The sequence below is a fragment of the Ovis aries genome, chromosome 14 (assembly GCF_016772045.2).
Source record: "Ovis aries strain OAR_USU_Benz2616 breed Rambouillet chromosome 14, ARS-UI_Ramb_v3.0, whole genome shotgun sequence".
NCBI classification, from domain to species: domain Eukaryota; kingdom Metazoa; phylum Chordata; class Mammalia; order Artiodactyla; family Bovidae; genus Ovis; species Ovis aries.
This window is the reverse complement of record NC_056067.1, coordinates 52,974,373-52,991,067: the sequence shown is the minus strand read 5'-3', so window position 1 is coordinate 52,991,067 and position 16,695 is coordinate 52,974,373. Positions and strand designations below refer to the sequence as shown.

Below are 16,695 nucleotides of genomic sequence, written 5' to 3'. Positions count from 1 at the left end.
TGTCCATCTTCTGCTATTGTGAATAATGCTGTGATAAATATTTACACGCATGCATGCGTGCTAAGTTGCTTCAGTTACATTTGACTTTTTATGACCCTATGGACTGTAGCCCATACGGCTCCTCTGTCCATGGGATTCTCCAGGCAAGACTACTGGAGTTGTTATGCCCTCCTCCAGGGGATCTTCTTGACCCAGGGATTGAACCCATGTCTCTTACATCTCCTGTGTTGGCAGGCGTGCTCTTTACTACTACCACCACCTGGGAAGCCCAGACATTAGTATACAAGATGTTATTTGGACATGTTTTCATTTCTCTTGGGTATATACCTAGGTGTAGAATTACTGGGCCATATGTCAATTCTATGTTTAACTTTTTGAGAAACCTCTGTGTGTATGCGGTTTTACTTAAACAATTCTGAAATAACTATAGACTCAGGAAGTTGCCAACATAGTACAGAGAGGTCCTCTATACCCTTCATCCAGTCTCCCTCCAGTGGTAACATCTTATGCAACTATACTACACTGTCAAACTTGGAAACTGGCCCTGGTGAATCTGCAGACGTTATTCAGATTTAACCTGTTTTATACGTCTTCTTGTGTGTATGTGTGTGTGCAGTTTTATCACATGTATGGATTTTTTTCAGGAGGATTCGAGAAAGGGTTATAAATTCCCTTTTGTTTCTGCAGTATTTCCAAATTATACTTGCTGTTTATATATAAGTATGTTTGCTCTCTGGTCTTTGGCTAGTTAACAAGCCCTAATAAGTACAATGAGTTCTGTCATCTGGGCTGAACATACTTCAGGTATGGGACAATATTCTAAAGAAGTCCTTAAATTAGTGATAGGATACCCTGCTTGATAACATCTAGTTTCAGTTTTGAAGTAGTATATTAGTCAAAGAAAACCCCAGAGAAACAGAGCCAGTGGGGTTTATATATTATAAGGAATTGGTTCACTCAATTGTGGAAACTGACAAGTCCCAAGATCTGTTGGGTCAATCAGCAAACTGGAGAACTAGCAGAGGCAGAGAGGCAGTTTCCAGTCTGAGTTATTCTCATGAAGTGCTTAGAATGGTACTTTGACTGTAGTAAGTGGTCATTAAATGTTAGCTGCCCTTATTTTCCCCTCGTTTTTGATCTTCCTTTTTAAGCCAACATCTCCTGTCCCCATCTCTTATCTCCAGCCACTTGCATCGCCAGTCCTTTCCCTTCCCTGTGACATTTCATGCCTCTGAGCTTCAGCACATGCTGTTCCTTCCCTGCTAGTGCACCCTTCTGAACTTGTCCATCCAGAAAACTCCCATTCGATAGGCAGAGCCCAGCAATCATATCCCGACTCCAGACCCCTAGGTTTTCGATCAAACTCTTCTTTCCTGGGGTCAAAGTCTCCTTTCGTGTCCTCCAGCTTTTTGACCCTTCCCTACTGTCCAAGTTCTAGGGAAGGAAGTGGTCCAGCTCCATCAAAGCATCCCTTTCCCTGGGTCTTGGTGCTCTGGCGCCCCCTCGTGCCCAGCCTCAGACCTGCGTGGAAAAATATGCCTAGAAAGTTCTGGGAGAATAGTGCAGGTGCTGGGAAAGATTGAAGGCCGGAGAAGAAGAGGACGACAAAGGATGAGATGTTTGGATGGCATCACCGACTCAATGGACACGAGTTTGGGTAAGGTCCGGGAGTTGGTGATGGACAGGGAGGCCTGGCGTGCTGCAGTTCATAGTGTCGCAAAGAGTCGGACACGACTGAGCGACTGAATTGAACTGAACTGAGTGCAGGTGATTCTCCACAGTGCACCCAAGGGGTCACTCTCAGCCTTTCTCCTCCAGCTATGGGTACTGTGAGAGTGCCCTGTGTGGACTCCATGCATGAGAGTCCATTGGTTGGGTTCTTCCCGTTACAAGCGCTGACAGGAAATCTGAAGGTCAGAAGTGGGGGAGGAGGTTGGAGTATTTATTTTCCAGGCCTCTCTCTGCATCCCTGCAGTTTTGCCTGTGGCTGTGTTCTCTGTCTAGAGCTATAGCTCCTCTTGTGGCTCAGACGGTAAAGAACCTGCCTGCAGTGTGGGAGACCTGGATTCAGTCTCTGAGTCAGGAAAATCCCCCAGAGAAGAGAATGGCAATCCCATGGACAGAGGAGTCTGCCAGGTTACAGCCCACAGGGTGGCAAAGAGTTGGTGCTACTGAAGCTATTCAGTGCACAAGCTCTCTGAATGGCTACCTGTTTCCTGCCAGGGTCCTAACTGAATCACATTATAAACTTAGGGTGAGTCCATGAGAGAAAGGGACCCTCACCCATCAGGGCATCTCAGAGTTTCTCTTTAGAAGGACCTTGGGGTGGCCAAGGAGCTGATGGGAGGACTTGTCTGAAAGCTTTACATGGGGTTATTTGTGGAGAGGGGCTAAATTCTTCATGACACTTTCATTGGTATGTCTCTCAGCCTGTCCCCTTGAGGGAGGGTGGAAGGAAAAAGCTTTTATTCCTGTGTGCATTGCAGGTCACTTGGGTATTTGGTTAAGTCTTACTTTCTATTTGCCTCCAGAGCCCCGAGAGGAAAGGAGTATTTTTTTTTTAGAACTGTTTCATTTCATTTCTATGAAGTTCTAGAACAGGCAACACTCATTTCCAGTAAAAAAAAAAAAAAAAAAAAAAAAAGAAAAAGGCATGGAGTGTCTCTGGGGGTAAAGTAGAGAGTGAGTGCCCTGGAAGGGAGCAAAAAACCCAAACAAAACAGTGGTCGCTGGTGATGGAAATGTTTATGTTTTAATTTGGACAACTTATTGGGCTTCTCCCTTAAGATCCCGGCATTTTTATTCTCAAAATAAACAGGGATTTCCCCGGTGGTCCAGTTGTTAAAAATCATCCTTCCAGTGCAGGGGAAGCAGGTTCCATGCCTGGTCAGGGAACTAGGATCCCACGTGCCATGAGGCAACCAAGTCAGCGCACCTCAACTAGAGAAGCCCTCATGCCACAGTGGAGACCCAGAGCAGCCAAAATAGTAATTATCATTGTGTGTGTGTGTGTGTGTGAGAGAGAGAGAGAGAGAGTGTGTGTGCGTGTGTGTGTGTGCTCACACATGCATGCTCAGTCATGTCTGAGTCTGCGACCCCATGGGCTGTAGCCTGCCAGCCTCCCCTGTCCATGGAATTTTCCAGGCAAGAATACCGGAGTGAGTTACTATTTCCTTCTGCAGGGGATCTTCCCCACCCAGGGATCAAACCCTTGTCTCTTGCATCTCTGGCATTGGCAGATGGGTTCTTTACCAGCTGAGCCACTGAGGAAGCCCCAATAAATATTATAATTATAATAAAAGAATAATAAATAAACAAAAAAGAATTTTCAAGCCCAATAGCTGTCACTCCCCCCCCCTCCCCCGCAACCCACACTGTGCCAGGTCTTAGTTGCGAATTATGGGATCTAGTTCCCTGACCAGAGATCGAACCCAGGCTCCCTGCATTGGGAGCTCAGAGTCTTAGCCGCTGGACCACCAAGGAAGTTCTAGCTGTCACTTTTTCTAAAAAAAAAATTTAGAGAATTTTGAAATTATTTTTTATTAGTTGTCACTTTTGAGTGTTACATCCCAGGTCTGTCCAAAGTGCTTTGCCTAAGAATGGATCAGTTTATGAAGGACATGATGATAACATAAAAATCAGCAAATATTTTTGCAGCACTTAACATTCATGTATTTACTCCTTGAAAGCAACGTGTATTGCACATGTATCTGTAGTAAAGTAACCCAACAGAAAAATGACACTCCTCCTAGTGGGAAGGCAGATATTTAGAAAAACAACAACGAAAAAAGTGGAATACACAGACTGTTAGGACCCTTTCTATGGGGAAAAGCAAATAAAACAGGGAGAAAGGAGGTCGTGGGGGGGGGGGAGTCATGTTTTACAGACTTTATAGTATGACGTCCTCTTGATAAAAGGACTATGAAAGACCACATGATCAGAAGAGGAAACGGAGGCACACAGAGGTCACCAGCCTAAGTCTGGCGAAGAGGCACGGCTGGAGCTGGAAAACCCAAGAGAGATTCCTTCCAGGGGTGGCCCTGACCATGGGCATGGGGACCTAACAGACCCCTCATTCTCTCCGTTGGGGAAGTGGGAGTGCAATGACCAAAAAGTTAATGAATGACTTAGATCTGGGGTCTCCCTAAACCCCCGTCCCCCACCTCCCCATAGCTTAAGGCTTGATCTAGTTGGAGTGCGGGGGTTGGAGGGAGGGTAAGCAAAGGAATTTATGAGATGGAGGCTTCCAGGCTGGGGACGTTGAAGGACTCGGGGGTGTTTCACCAGCAGGTGAGGTTTCTCCAGAGCTGGAAGGCTTTAGTGGGGTGAAGGGGTTAAGGGGGAGCGACAATGGAGGGGTTAACGGGGGCGGGCCCGGTCGGGGCGGGGCGGGGCCTCGGCTGGTGGCTCTGGCCCGGGGCCGGGAGGAGTCACCGCCGGGTCCCTGCGCCGCCGCGGAGCCCGGATCCCCCAGCCGCAGGGAGAGGCGCCGCCCGCCCCGTCCAGCCGCCACGCGCAGGTAGGCGCCGGTTCCTCCCGGGTCCGTGCAGGTCCCGCGGCCGCCAGCGACCGCTCCTCCCCGCGCGCGTCGCGGGCTCTGCGTCCCCGCGTCCGTCCGCTGCCTCAGTCTCCCGCGTGGCCTCGGTCCCCGCCCCTCTCTGGGGCTGGCTCTCCTTGCGTCTCCGCGACTGACTTTGTCTCTGGGTCTGTCTCCGTCTCTCCGTCGGTCTCTGATGTCTCTCTGGATCTGCGGTCCCGCTCCCTCTGCCCGTGTCTCTCCTTAGCCATCTCGATGTCTCTGTGTCGATATCTTTTATCTCTGCCCCTCCGTCTCTTCCACTCCGTTTGCCTGTATCCCTGGGTCTTGATGAACTCTGTCTATACGGATCTCTCTGCCTCCGTCTCCCCGTTTCTGGGCATCTCTTTGCCTTTTTTCTTCCTGTCTCGCTATCTCTCTGTATGACTCTGTCTCTGTCTCCACGTATCTTAGACTCGGTTCTGGCAACTTCACTCCGTCGCCATCCTTCTCCGACTTTCCTCTGGGCTGAGGGTCTTCCTGGGAGTCGGGTAGAGGGCAATAGGATTACCACCTGGGGCAGGTGGATTTAGTACCGCTGTGACCTGGGCTCCCCCTTAACAGAGTCACCCCGCTGCTCTGGAGGTCGCACCCACCCCACCCTCCAATTTCAGGAATTCCTGGCTGGGGGAGGGGGTAAACTTCCTCCCCAACTTCCTCCAGTCCAGGATTTGGCTGGGTCACCCATTAACTCCTTCCTGTCTCGGCTTCATCCCCGCCCCTCGCCCGCCCCCCCCCCCGCCCCCCTTCAACCACCCTGAAGAACAGCTCTGGAATTTCTGTGAGGCATCGACTGTGGGATGAATGTCATATATACTCAGATGGGATGAGAGCTGGGGGATTTTCTGGAGGGCAGAGATGAAGATGATGGGGGCCACACCCCTCATCACCCCCGACCAGGGCCGTCCACCAGCCACACTTCTCCTGAACTCACCAGTGTGTCCCTGCACGCTCAGTTGTCTTCAACTCTGCGACCCCGTGGACTGTCCCCGCCCGCCAGGCTCCACTGTTCATGGGATTTTCCAGGCAAGAATACTGGAGTGGGTTGCCATTTTCTTCTCCAGGAGATCCTCCCCTCCAGGGATCAAACCCACATCTGCTTCTCCTGCACTGCAGGCAGATTCTTTACCGATAAACCACTGGGGAAGAATTCACCAAGGGCCCCCCAACTCTGTCTCTGTGGATGAGCTTGACTTCAGGTTTGGGGTGAGGATGGGGTGGTTGTCCTCTCTGGGCCGGGTTTCAGTAGGAGAAAATGAGAGAGATTGATATGGTGTTTTGTTTTGTTTTGTTTTTTTTGAGGGGGTGGGGGAGCTCCAAAATCATAGCATCAAGAAGTTTTGAATGTGAACTCTTTTTTTAAATTAATTTTTAAATTAGAGTATCATCAGTTTTGAATGTGAAGTCTTTGCATGAAAGGACCCAAGTATGTGAGAATGATCCAAAAGGAGGATTGGGAGAGCTCAAACCTTCAAGTTCAAGGTCTTGGGGTATTTGAATCCTTCAGTCCAAAAAGATGGGCTTTGGAATATTGGCAGTTTTCAGTGTTCGCAGTCGAGAGCTCAAAAGTGCTATCAGAGCCAGCTAGACCAAACCCCCCATTTCAGAGATGGGGAAACTGAGGCCCAAGTGTAGAAGTCCCCAAGGTGAGTCAGTTTCAGGCTGGTTTGGGACTCCGGTTCCACTGAAGCCCAAATCCAAAGTACTGGCTTCTTTTGCTGCCACAACCTCAGATTAAAGTGGGGAAGGAGGTCTTCGCAGGGAAGAGGGAAGAATGCCAGGGTGAGTGTGAATGGCTGGAACCCAGGAGGGAGCATTTTTAGAAGCAGAGGAGAGAAAATATTTCTAAAGCCACGGTGGTGGAGAGGGAGAGGGGATAAGAGGCGGTTGGAGTGGAAGGGGTGGAATTTCAGAAAAGGAGGGAAGAGAAGGGAAGTGAGGAGAAGGGGCAGAGATTAACTCCCGCCTGACTCTGTCTCCTGACCCTCCCCATGAAGCCCACTGCTCCTGCAGGACAGGGCCTATAATTTGGTTTGTGTCTAGACAAATAATAACTCAGCCTCAGCCAGTATGTGATCCAGTGGGATGGGATGAGACAAAGTTTCTGGGCCAGGTATAGAGAGGCAGCCTGGGCTCTTAGTGTCCCCACCAGGAGGAGAGAATTTAGGGGCCAGGTAAATGTGGTGACTACCCACCCCCCGCCAAAATTGAATTCTTAGTATTTTACAATTTTGCACAATTTTAGAACTTCAGGCTGCTGGAATGTTAAAAGGAAAAAAAAAAAAAAAAAAACACAAAACCAGAAGAGGTAAAAAGGAAGTGGGGTTCACCATATCTGTAAAAAAGAAAGGGGAAATGCAGATTCGTGTTTGCTGGGCAAAGATAATGATCACTGAGAGTTTAATAATAGATTATGAAAGTTGTACAATTTTTTTTTTTTAATCATAGAGCATTCTAACAATAGAACTTGAGAATCCTGGAATGTGAATTTCCTGGGATATTGGAAACCTAGAAGGGTAGGGGTGTGGAAAGCCGCCATAATAATAATAATAGAATGGAAGGAAGGTAAAGTTCAAAAAGGTTATAATAATAGAACAGTAAACCATGGCCTGGACTAACAATAGAATCTGAGGATCTGAGAGCCTTGGGAATCTAGAACATCAGAGGAGTAGAGTCAAGGACCCTCCTTGGTGTCCCTTCTGGGTGGTGTGGGGGACATATGTGGGGGGATGGGGATACCTTCGGTAGAAATGGGGAAACTGAGGCCAGTGGAGTGGTCACGGTGGCCTGACTGTCCTCGGTTCTCGCCAGCCAGCCGCCAGGGCGCCAGGTGGGGAGCGAGGCTCTGTGATCACATTTCGTTCCTCTAATGAGCAGACCGACCGGAGCTGACTGGTCCCCGGGGGGCTGACAGGGGAGCTGGAGCCTTCAGAGGAGGGAAGTGGGGAGTGAGAGAGGTGACCTGGAGGCTTCTAGGACAAGGCTGGTGAGTGACAGCTGTGTGGGGGCTGTATTACCTCTCCCTCTTGCTCTTTCAACCCCCTACCCCCAAGCCTTCAGCCTTGCTGGACTGAGAAGTTGCTCCTGGGGCCTGGCTTGAGTAGCTGAGACTGCACAAAGTGGGGTCAGGGGTCTGACAGTCCTTTCTGTCACCCCACTATCGCTCCACATTCCCAACTTATCTCTCTTCCTTGGCCCTCTGGGAGGGACCAGCAGGGACCAGGAGGGAGCGGGGGTATAGGGTTGGGGGAGAGAGTGCTGGGCAAGGGAGTCAGGTGATGGAAGGGCACACAAGACCCCCGAGGTCACTTGCCTTCTGGTGGTGAGAGTCTGCGGGTTTTTCAGCAGAATCTCAAAGAGGGCTGAGAACTCCAGAAAGACTTGAGAAAAAACAAGAGTACAGGGAGGGAAGAGAGAAAAACATTCTTTTTCGTTAAGAACGACCGATCTGTGATCTGGGCAGCCTTGACACGTCATGTGACTTAGACAGCTAACTGCCTTGTGGCCCTGGGCCTCAGTTTCCCCGTCTGTATCATATAGGAATCAAATAACCTTGTGCCCCCAGTTGTGGCATATAGGCTTATTGCATTGTGGAGTTCTAAGAGTCTGCCATCCCACGCTATCTTTGTATGTGGAGGGGTTGATGTTGGGCATATCTCAGGTGGGGGAGGAGAGAGGACTGAATGCCCCTCCCCCACGCCTAGCATCCCCCAAGAAGCAGGTGGGTTGAAGAAGAGGGACGGGAGGAGGGAGGGGCGAGTGTCTTACTGGTTCCCCCTGGAGGAAATTAGCAATGGGAAGTGCATTTCCTTTGTCTGCAGGAAATCAGTCTCCGGCCTGTGTACCCACCCCAGCCTCAGCAGAACTGGGGGGTTCTTGAGAGGGTGGGACAAAGGGAATTTCTCCGCTCTCAATGCCTCCTTCCCTTATGAACTGGTTCATTTCTCATGTCAGCTCCCCAGTGCCTGTGGAATAGTAATAATTGTTCAAACACTGCACAATTTATAGATGATATCACCTCTACCAGGGATTTTGTTTCTTTCTTTAAAATTAATTTTATTTTTTAGATTGGAGTATAGTTGGTTTTGGCACTGTTAGATAGCATCACTGACTCAATGGACATGAATGTGAGCAAACTCCAGGAGATGGAAGAGGACAGAGGAGCCTGGTGTGCTGCAGTCCATGGGGTCACAAAGGGCGGGACACGACTTAGCAACTGAACAACAACAACAACAACAGCAGTTGATTGACAGTGTTGTGCCAGTCTCTGCTGTATGGCAAAGTGACTCAGTTATACATATTCTTGTTTTTTAAATATTCTTTCCATCAGGGTTTGTCAGAGATGCGGAGTTAAGAAAATATTCACACACCAAAAAATTATTCATAACCTAAAAGTTCAGAGTTACATTTTACTGGGTGGGAATTGTTAGGACTTTAAGCCTGGGAGATAGCATCTCAAGTCACCCTGAGAAAACATGCTCCAAGGAGCCAGGTTATACAGATGTTTTACAACAAAGGGCAGGTAGTCTGAACATCAGATTATTGTCAATTAAAGAAAACCAGATATCCCAAGTTGAGGAATTTAGCTCTTTTCTATGTGTTATGGGAAGATGCAAGAGTCTGGGCTCAGTGAAATCATTCCTTTGATAGGCACTTCAGCTATCTGGGGCCAGCATCCTGTGTTTTCACATCCTGAGCTTTCTGGGGGTTGGGGGGGCTCACCACAGGGAGTGGCTGCAGTCTGATGGCTGATAGATGGCAGGTATTATTCCTGAGTTCCCTCAAGGCTCACCAGCTCACCATCCATTGTGGCCGCAGTTGCTGGTGACTGTGACATCCTTGTTTACTGATACGGCAGGAAATATTTCATTTCTTACAGGATATTGAATATAGTTCCCTGTGAATAAGTTGGGAGATGTTTCATCCTCTTCAATTTTCTGTAAGAGCTTGTATCGAATTGATATTTTCTTCTGTGTTTTTTTTTTGGGGGGGGTATCTATGCAGCATGCAGGATCCTAGTTCCCCAGACCAGGGATCAAACCCACACCCCCTGCAGTGGACGCCAGGAGCCTTAACCACTGGACCACCAGGAAGTACAAAAGATTTTTGTATCTGTGATGCGGCTGATATAAAAGTTGTGCCCCACCTCCCCTTCATGCAGAAGGGGAAACTGAGTCTCCTGAATGAGAAGTAATTCCCTTAGTCTTAACGGCTGAAGGAGAGACCAAGGGCAGAGAGAGAGAGGTGTTTTGAGTGATTTGTTCTGGGCTGGAGGAGGGGTGGTTCAGTTCAAAGGGAGGGACCGGATTGCACTGTTCCACTCCAGAGCAGGCCCCCTCCTTCCCACCTCCACAGGATCCAGGAGTGTCTGTGAGTCTGAGGTGGGGGCAGCCCTTCCGTTGCAGAGGACCCCACAGGGGGTAGGACTTACTAAGCCGGACTCAGCCCTGACCTTTCAAAGTCAATTATGCAACAGAGAGAGCCTGCCCTTTTCACTTTTTCCTTCCTCATCTCTTTATCTCTGGGACCCTGCAGGGACTCGCTGGAGTTTGAAGTGGGGGTGCTGCTGCCTCGAGGGGAGGGGGTGCCTGTGTAGCAGCATGGGCTGACCAAATGCCTGTTCCCTCAGTCCAAAGGCATTTATTGAGTGCCTACTGTATGCTGGGCCTGTCCTGGGTGCTGGCGATAGCTACAGCAGTCAATACTCGGTCCCTGCCCTCCCGAAATGTCCATTCAAGACAGACAGGCAGACACAAACAGGATGCAAGGTGATGTGAAGAGAGTTGCTTAGTCGCTCAGTCGTGTCTGACTCTTTTGCAACTCCACGGACTGTAGCCCGCCAGGCTCCTCTGTCCATGGGTTTTCCCCCAGGCAAGAATACTGGAGTGGGTTGCTATTTCCTCTCCCAGGAGATCTTCCCAATCCAGGGATGGAACCCGTGTCTCCTACTTTGGCAGGCAGATTTTTTTTTTAACCATTGAGCCACCAAGGAAGCCCTGGGACTATGGATAAGCATATTTTCATTTTGCGTTTGTGCCTTTTCTAAATTTCCTTCAGTAATGACAGATTTCCCTCACTTCTTGAACTTCCAAGTACCCAATCTACTCAGTCTATCCCTTTAACGTCAACTTCATAGCCATTGCCTCTGTCCTGACTCAGTCTTCTTTTTTGCCTTGACTTTTACAACAACTTTTTCCAGCTGTGAATAAACTAACAAAAAGCACCTCACAGACATGTGTACCTCTCTCCCACCAGCCATCTACAATGGCAGAAATCATGTCTTATTTATATTTATCTCCAGTGTCCAGTCCTATGCAAGGCACAGAGGAGGCACTCAGATGTTGGATGAACTAAAAGTTCTCCTCAAATAGGATGCAACCTCCTGGAAAAGAAGAGCCCTATCTTGAGATTCTGTGATTCCTGTAATTCCTCCACGCAGAGTGTGTGGGTGTGGGTGGGCAGGACTGTGGGTACAGAGGGCCTCCCTGAGGAAGTGATGGAGGTATGGGAGCTAGTCCTAAGTAGATCTGAAGGAAGGACAGAGGTGGTAAGGCTGGAAAGAAGGTCCAGCCTTGAGCCTGCTGAGGTGGGGGAGGGAGAGATGGGCACGAAAGTCAGCTAGGCTGCAAAGGCTGGGCAGGCAGTGCCTTGTCACCTGGGGGGAAGACTTGGGGTTTTGTCCCAAGTCCATGGGGGAAGTTATTGGAGGATTTCAAGCAGAGAAGGATTAATAACAAGAGCTGACTGACATGTTAGAGAGACCTGTCTGGCCGCCACGTGGGGAGTGAGTGGAGGGAAGCCCGAGTGGCAGGCAGGAAAGCCTTGGGGAGGCTCAATTGCAAGGTCCAAGCCAGCGGTCATAGTGGAGCAGAGTGGGCAGTGGCCAGGGTTTCAGAGACATGCATGGGCACAGAATTTAGTGTGGAGGTTAGGGAGAGCCCAGAGCATTCTCCCATGGGAAGATGCTGCTCAGGCACCTGGGAGGTTCCCCTGGGCCTGCTGGATGCCTTGGGTCTCAACCCTCTTCCCCTCTTTGGCCCCTCAGTTTCTTCATCTGTCCTACTGACTCAACCAGTGGTTTTCAAAATGTGTCCTGGGGACTCTTCAGAGGTGGACTTCCTCCCTCCACCTCCTTTTATCTAGAGCGCAGAGTAGCTTCCCCTTTTCACTGTCTTAGATGAGGTTCCCTGCTGAGATATGTTTTTTTTTTAAGTGGTTCCACAGCCTACAGACTGATGCAAACCGCTGGATGGAATGGCCTCTAAAGATGCCTCTACTTCAGGACTTCACTTCCGTCCTCTCGGGGGCTGACAATGGTCCAGAGCTTGGTCCAACACTGTCTTTTGCCCTGTGCTTAAAGATCTCCCCAGGACCAGGGGGTGATAGGCCCAAGACTGTCACTCGGGGAAGTTGGAGGGAAGTGGAAAGAGACAATGAAGGGGGTGGTCTCTGAGGGAGGGGACTCCTGGCACTGCCCCCAGGGCTACCCGTTGGTCGATTGCGTTCTCATAACCTCCCTGCCCCAGTCCCCTGCAGCTGTGCTTCCATGGGCTGTCAGCCCACGACCCCTTTCTGTCCAATTATTCTTGGGTGAAAACTGACGTTCAGGCTGGAGAAAGGAGGTGAGAGCCAAGATTTTTGCCCCCGCTCCCGTTATCAGGACCTTGGACAGGTCTCTGAACCGCTCTCTGCCTCAGTTTGTCAAATAGGGGGAATAACAGTACTTTCCTCATAAGGTTCTTGAAAATTTAAAATTCACAGCCATAAAGTGCTAAAGACAAGGTCTGCTATGTAATAGGACTCAAAAAAATTTTAGTTGTTATTATGACCACCATCATCATCATTGTCAAGAATTCAGTGCCCTGGGTTAAGAGTAGGAAGCTGGTTCTACCCTGGTTCCATCACTGCCTTGCTGTACATCCTTGAAGAAAGTGACCCAGCCTCTCTGGGCCCTGTCTCTATGTCTATAATATGGTAGGTGAGACTAGTTTAGCATTTCCCAAGGCATGACATGAGACTTGTGCCAGTTTTATATGGTTTCTGGAAGAAAGTTTTAAAGAAACAATTAGGGAAAAAATATAACTAACATCTCAAATCTGTGTTTTCAGTGATCTGTTGCTTAGATTAAGCATCATTAAGGTGCCTACCCTCTGGAGCTCACTAGAGTCAATGACGAAAGGGTGTGGGGAGCAGAGGGAAGTCCCTGACACCTCTCACGGCAGTTCTCTTTCCCCACAGGTACCGCAGAGTCAGCTTTGAACTGTGAAGCAGGGCCACCTCCTCTCAACTGCTCAGCCCCCACCAGGACCAAGCTGGAGCCCCTCCCATGTCCCTTTAAACTTCCTGTATTGGTTACCCTGTGCTGATAGAGCCCTTACTCACCACTTTCCTGTTTCTTTAAAACCCTTCCCACATTCCCCAGACTGAGTCTTCCCTCTCTTTCATCCCTCATAGGACACCCCCCTTTTTTGTGGTCTTCGCCTCTTTGGTTACCTCCCTTATTTCCTTCTTATTGGGGTCCTAGGAGGTGTCAGCACCCCCATCCATCTGGCCTGGTCTCCTCCACTCCCAAACTGTGAACTACCCTATCTCAACACTACCCCATACATTTCCTGCACCTTCTAGTACATTTCACCTCACTGTTACGTCAGCATAGCCACGCTTCTTTTCTACATCCTCCACAAATCTCTCTCTCTCACCACTGCCCACTGATGCCTTCATCTCCCCTATAAACACTCCCCTTGGTCAATCGTGTGTTACCCCAGTACTCTGCCATTTATGCTCCAGTTGGGTCTATAAAACCTCCTTGACAAAGCTCTGTGTTAATCCTGCCACCCCCAAACCTCCCTCCTGTGGTAATTCTATCCTTTCTCCAACTTTTCTCTCTGAAGCCTCTGTCCTTCTCTGCCCAGTCTGGCCCACAATTCGCAGTCCACCTCATTCTCTAACCCGTGAACTGCCTCCCACCATGTTCCCCTGAGCCTCCAAAGAGGGGGCTCAGGGGGGCCTGATGGCCTCCCGCCCCCCGTGGCCCCATAGCCCCCGTGGGCCAGGGGAAGCACCCCGAAAGACCCAGTGCCAAGGATGGGCAACCGCACATTGGAGGGCTGCCACGTGGACTCCCGCGTGGACCACCTCTTCCCGCCCTCCCTCTACATCTTCGTCATCGGCGTGGGGCTGCCCACCAACTGTCTGGCCCTGTGGGCTGCCTACCGCCAGGTGAGGCAACGCAACGAGTTGGGCGTGTACCTGATGAACCTCAGCATCGCTGACCTGCTGTACATCTGCACGCTGCCGCTGTGGGTGGACTACTTCCTGCACCACGACAACTGGATCCACGGCCCTGGGTCTTGCAAGCTCTTTGGGTTCATCTTTTACACCAACATCTACATCAGCATCGCCTTCCTGTGCTGCATCTCAGTGGACCGGTACCTAGCCGTGGCCCACCCGCTGCGGTTCACCCGCCTGCGTCGTGTCAAGACGGCCGTGGCTGTGAGCTCCGTGGTCTGGGCCACGGAGCTGGGCGCCAACTCGGCACCCCTGTTCCATGACGAGCTCTTCCGCGACCGTTATAACCACACCTTCTGCTTCGAGAAGTTCCCCATGGAGGGCTGGGTGGCCTGGATGAACCTCTACCGAGTCTTCGTGGGCTTCCTCTTCCCCTGGGCCCTCATGCTGCTGTCGTACCGCGGCATCCTGCGGGCTGTGCGGGGCAGCGTGTCCACCGAGCGCCAAGAGAAGGTCAAGATCAAGAGGCTGGCCCTCAGCCTCATCGCCATTGTGCTGGTCTGCTTCGCACCCTACCACGTGCTCCTGCTATCGCGGAGCGCCGTCTACCTGCGCCGCCCCCGGGACTGTGGCTTTGAGGAGCGTGTCTTCTCAGCCTATCACAGCTCGCTGGCCTTCACCAGCCTCAACTGCGTGGCTGATCCCATCCTCTACTGCCTCGTCAACGAGGGCGCCCGCAGTGATGTGGCCAAGGCCCTGCACCACCTGCTCCGCTTTCTGGCCAGCAACAAGCCCCAGGAGATGGCCAACGCTTCGCTCACCCTGGAGACCCCGCTCACTTCCAAGAGGAACAGCGTGGCCAAGGCCGTGGCAGCTGGCTGGGTGGCAGCTCCGCTTGCCCAGGGGGACCAGGTGCAGCTGAAGATGCTGCCGCCGGCACAGTGAACCTCGAATCCTGCAGAGGCCCTACTCCTCCCGTCTAACCTCCACTCCCTTCCTTTCCGGCCCAGTGTTTGCAAATTGTATGTAAATAAGGCCCTGTTATTATTCATAAAATGTAACAAAATAGGAAAACAGTGAGGCTGATGTGTCACTGATCAGACATCATCCTCTGACATGACCCCCTGATAATTCAGTAGAACTGTGCCAAGCCCTGTGCTGGGTGGTGCTAGTGACCCGGCAGTGACAAATGGCGGCCCTGGCTCTGTCCTCACAGCTCCCATTCCAATGGAAGAGACAGATCTATCCTGGGAGGGTGATGCTCCAGAGTGGGCAGGGCTCAGATGGGAGCCCAGGGGCTGGGGGAACCCAAGAAGGCCTCTGTCTCAGTCTGGAGGATGGAAAGGGCTTCCTAGAGGAGGGGACCAATAGATTAAGTTTCCAAAAGGTAAAGACAAAGAAGTTAGGATTATTTCCAACAAGGGAGTAAAAGTCTATGATTCAAGGGGAAAGTGGAAGGAGAAATTAATTATTGAACAATCACTGTGTCTTTGGGAAGCCCCTGGTCATATAGAGTAGAGAGAGAGCAGGACAGAACATTTCAGAGTTTGGAGATAAAGAGATTTCTCCAAGTGAGGCCTGAGGAGGAGGAGGAGGGAGTGTGTCAGAACCCAAATAAAGGGCCATTGGTCAGCTGCCTGGAGGAGCAGGGAGCAGGATAGGCTTGGGAACGGGGCTCAGGACAAGAGAAGGATATTCATTCATTCAAGAGAGATTTATTTATACCTGTGCTGGCCGGTATAAACAAACAGTGACCAAGACAGTCCAGGCCCCACCATCATGGAGCTCACAGTACATGAGTAAATAAAGATAAATATTAAATTTGGAAGCAAAGGACTTCCTTGGCAGTCCAGTGGTTAAGACTCTGCACTTCCATGGCAAGGAGCACAGGTTCAATCCCTGGTTGGTGAGCTAAGATCCCATATGCTGTGTGGTGCAGCCAAAAAAAAAAAAAAAAAAAAGGAATTGGTAAGGGTAATGGAGCAAGATAAAGCTAATTGAAAGGACAGAGAATGATACGGAGTCTGATCTAGATCAGGAGAGTGGGGAGGGCTCACTGAGAAGGGGGCATTTGAGAAAAGACCTGAAGGAGGCGAGGGGTCAGATGGGAGAGGGCTGCAGGCAGAGGGAACAGCAGGTGGAAAGCGCTGGAGTAAGAGAGTGCCTGCATTTCAAGGGCCAGCAAGTACACACAGAAGCGTGGTGGGAGCAGAGGTGTGGGAGGACATTAAGAATGGAGATGAGACAGGGACAGGGGCCGATGTCCCAGAGCATTGTGAATCCATGTGAGGACCTTGCCTTTTATTCCAAGATAGATGGGAACCACAGAGGGGCTCTTAGCAAAGAACATTTGGGATTGGCTTAAATGCTAACAAGAGTCCCAGGCTGCTGAGTGGGGAATAGAATATGGGAAGTAAAGGCGGAAGCCAGAAGCCCAGGCAGGAGATGCTGACAGCTGGACCCGGGTCAGGGTGGAGCAAGCAAGGATCGGTGTCAGCTTTGGGATTTCTCTTGAAGGAATCCAATGATGGAAGAAATACAAGGCCCTATGGGATTGTATAACCCTAGTCCCTTGCCCATCCTGGGAAAAGGGTGACCAGAGGACCTGAACTAGAAGGAACTCTGGGAATGATCCCAGGCACTATTCACCAGAGAGGCCAAGTGATTAGCCCAAGGTCACACAGCCGGTGAGTCAGTGCTGAGACCATCCTGGGTTCCCTTTCCCCTCCCCGCCTCTGCCTCTGTTCCCACGCCCCAGAGTGGCCAAGGCTGCTGCCCTGGCTAATGGCTTTCCCCTCCCTCCCCTGGCTCTCAGGGGTCAACCAGGAATGGCTGTCCTTCCAGAACCAGACAGACTGGAGAGCAGGAGGAGGAAACACCCAGTTCTGGAC

The 16,695-nt window shown here is 50.6% G+C and overlaps 1 protein-coding gene across 1 annotated transcript; it reads left to right on the top strand.

The window, feature by feature from the left end:
* Positions 1 to 4,432: 4,432 nt before the first annotated feature.
* GPR4 (G protein-coupled receptor 4) lies at positions 4,433 to 14,880 on the top strand. The gene is made up of 2 exons (XM_015100600.3): positions 4,433 to 4,519; positions 12,815 to 14,880. Exon 2 carries the CDS (start codon positions 13,661 to 13,663, stop codon positions 14,747 to 14,749), a length of 1,089 nt encoding a protein of 362 aa, XP_014956086.2. The 5' UTR covers positions 4,433 to 4,519; positions 12,815 to 13,660; the 3' UTR covers positions 14,750 to 14,880.
* The last annotated feature ends 1,815 nt before the right edge of the window (positions 14,881 to 16,695 follow it).

Excerpts from the sequence above, each read along its gene's own strand:
- GPR4 (XM_015100600.3), top strand. The coding sequence starts at position 13,661 with ATGGGCAACCGCACATTGGAGGGCTGCCACGTGGACTCCCGCGTGGAC.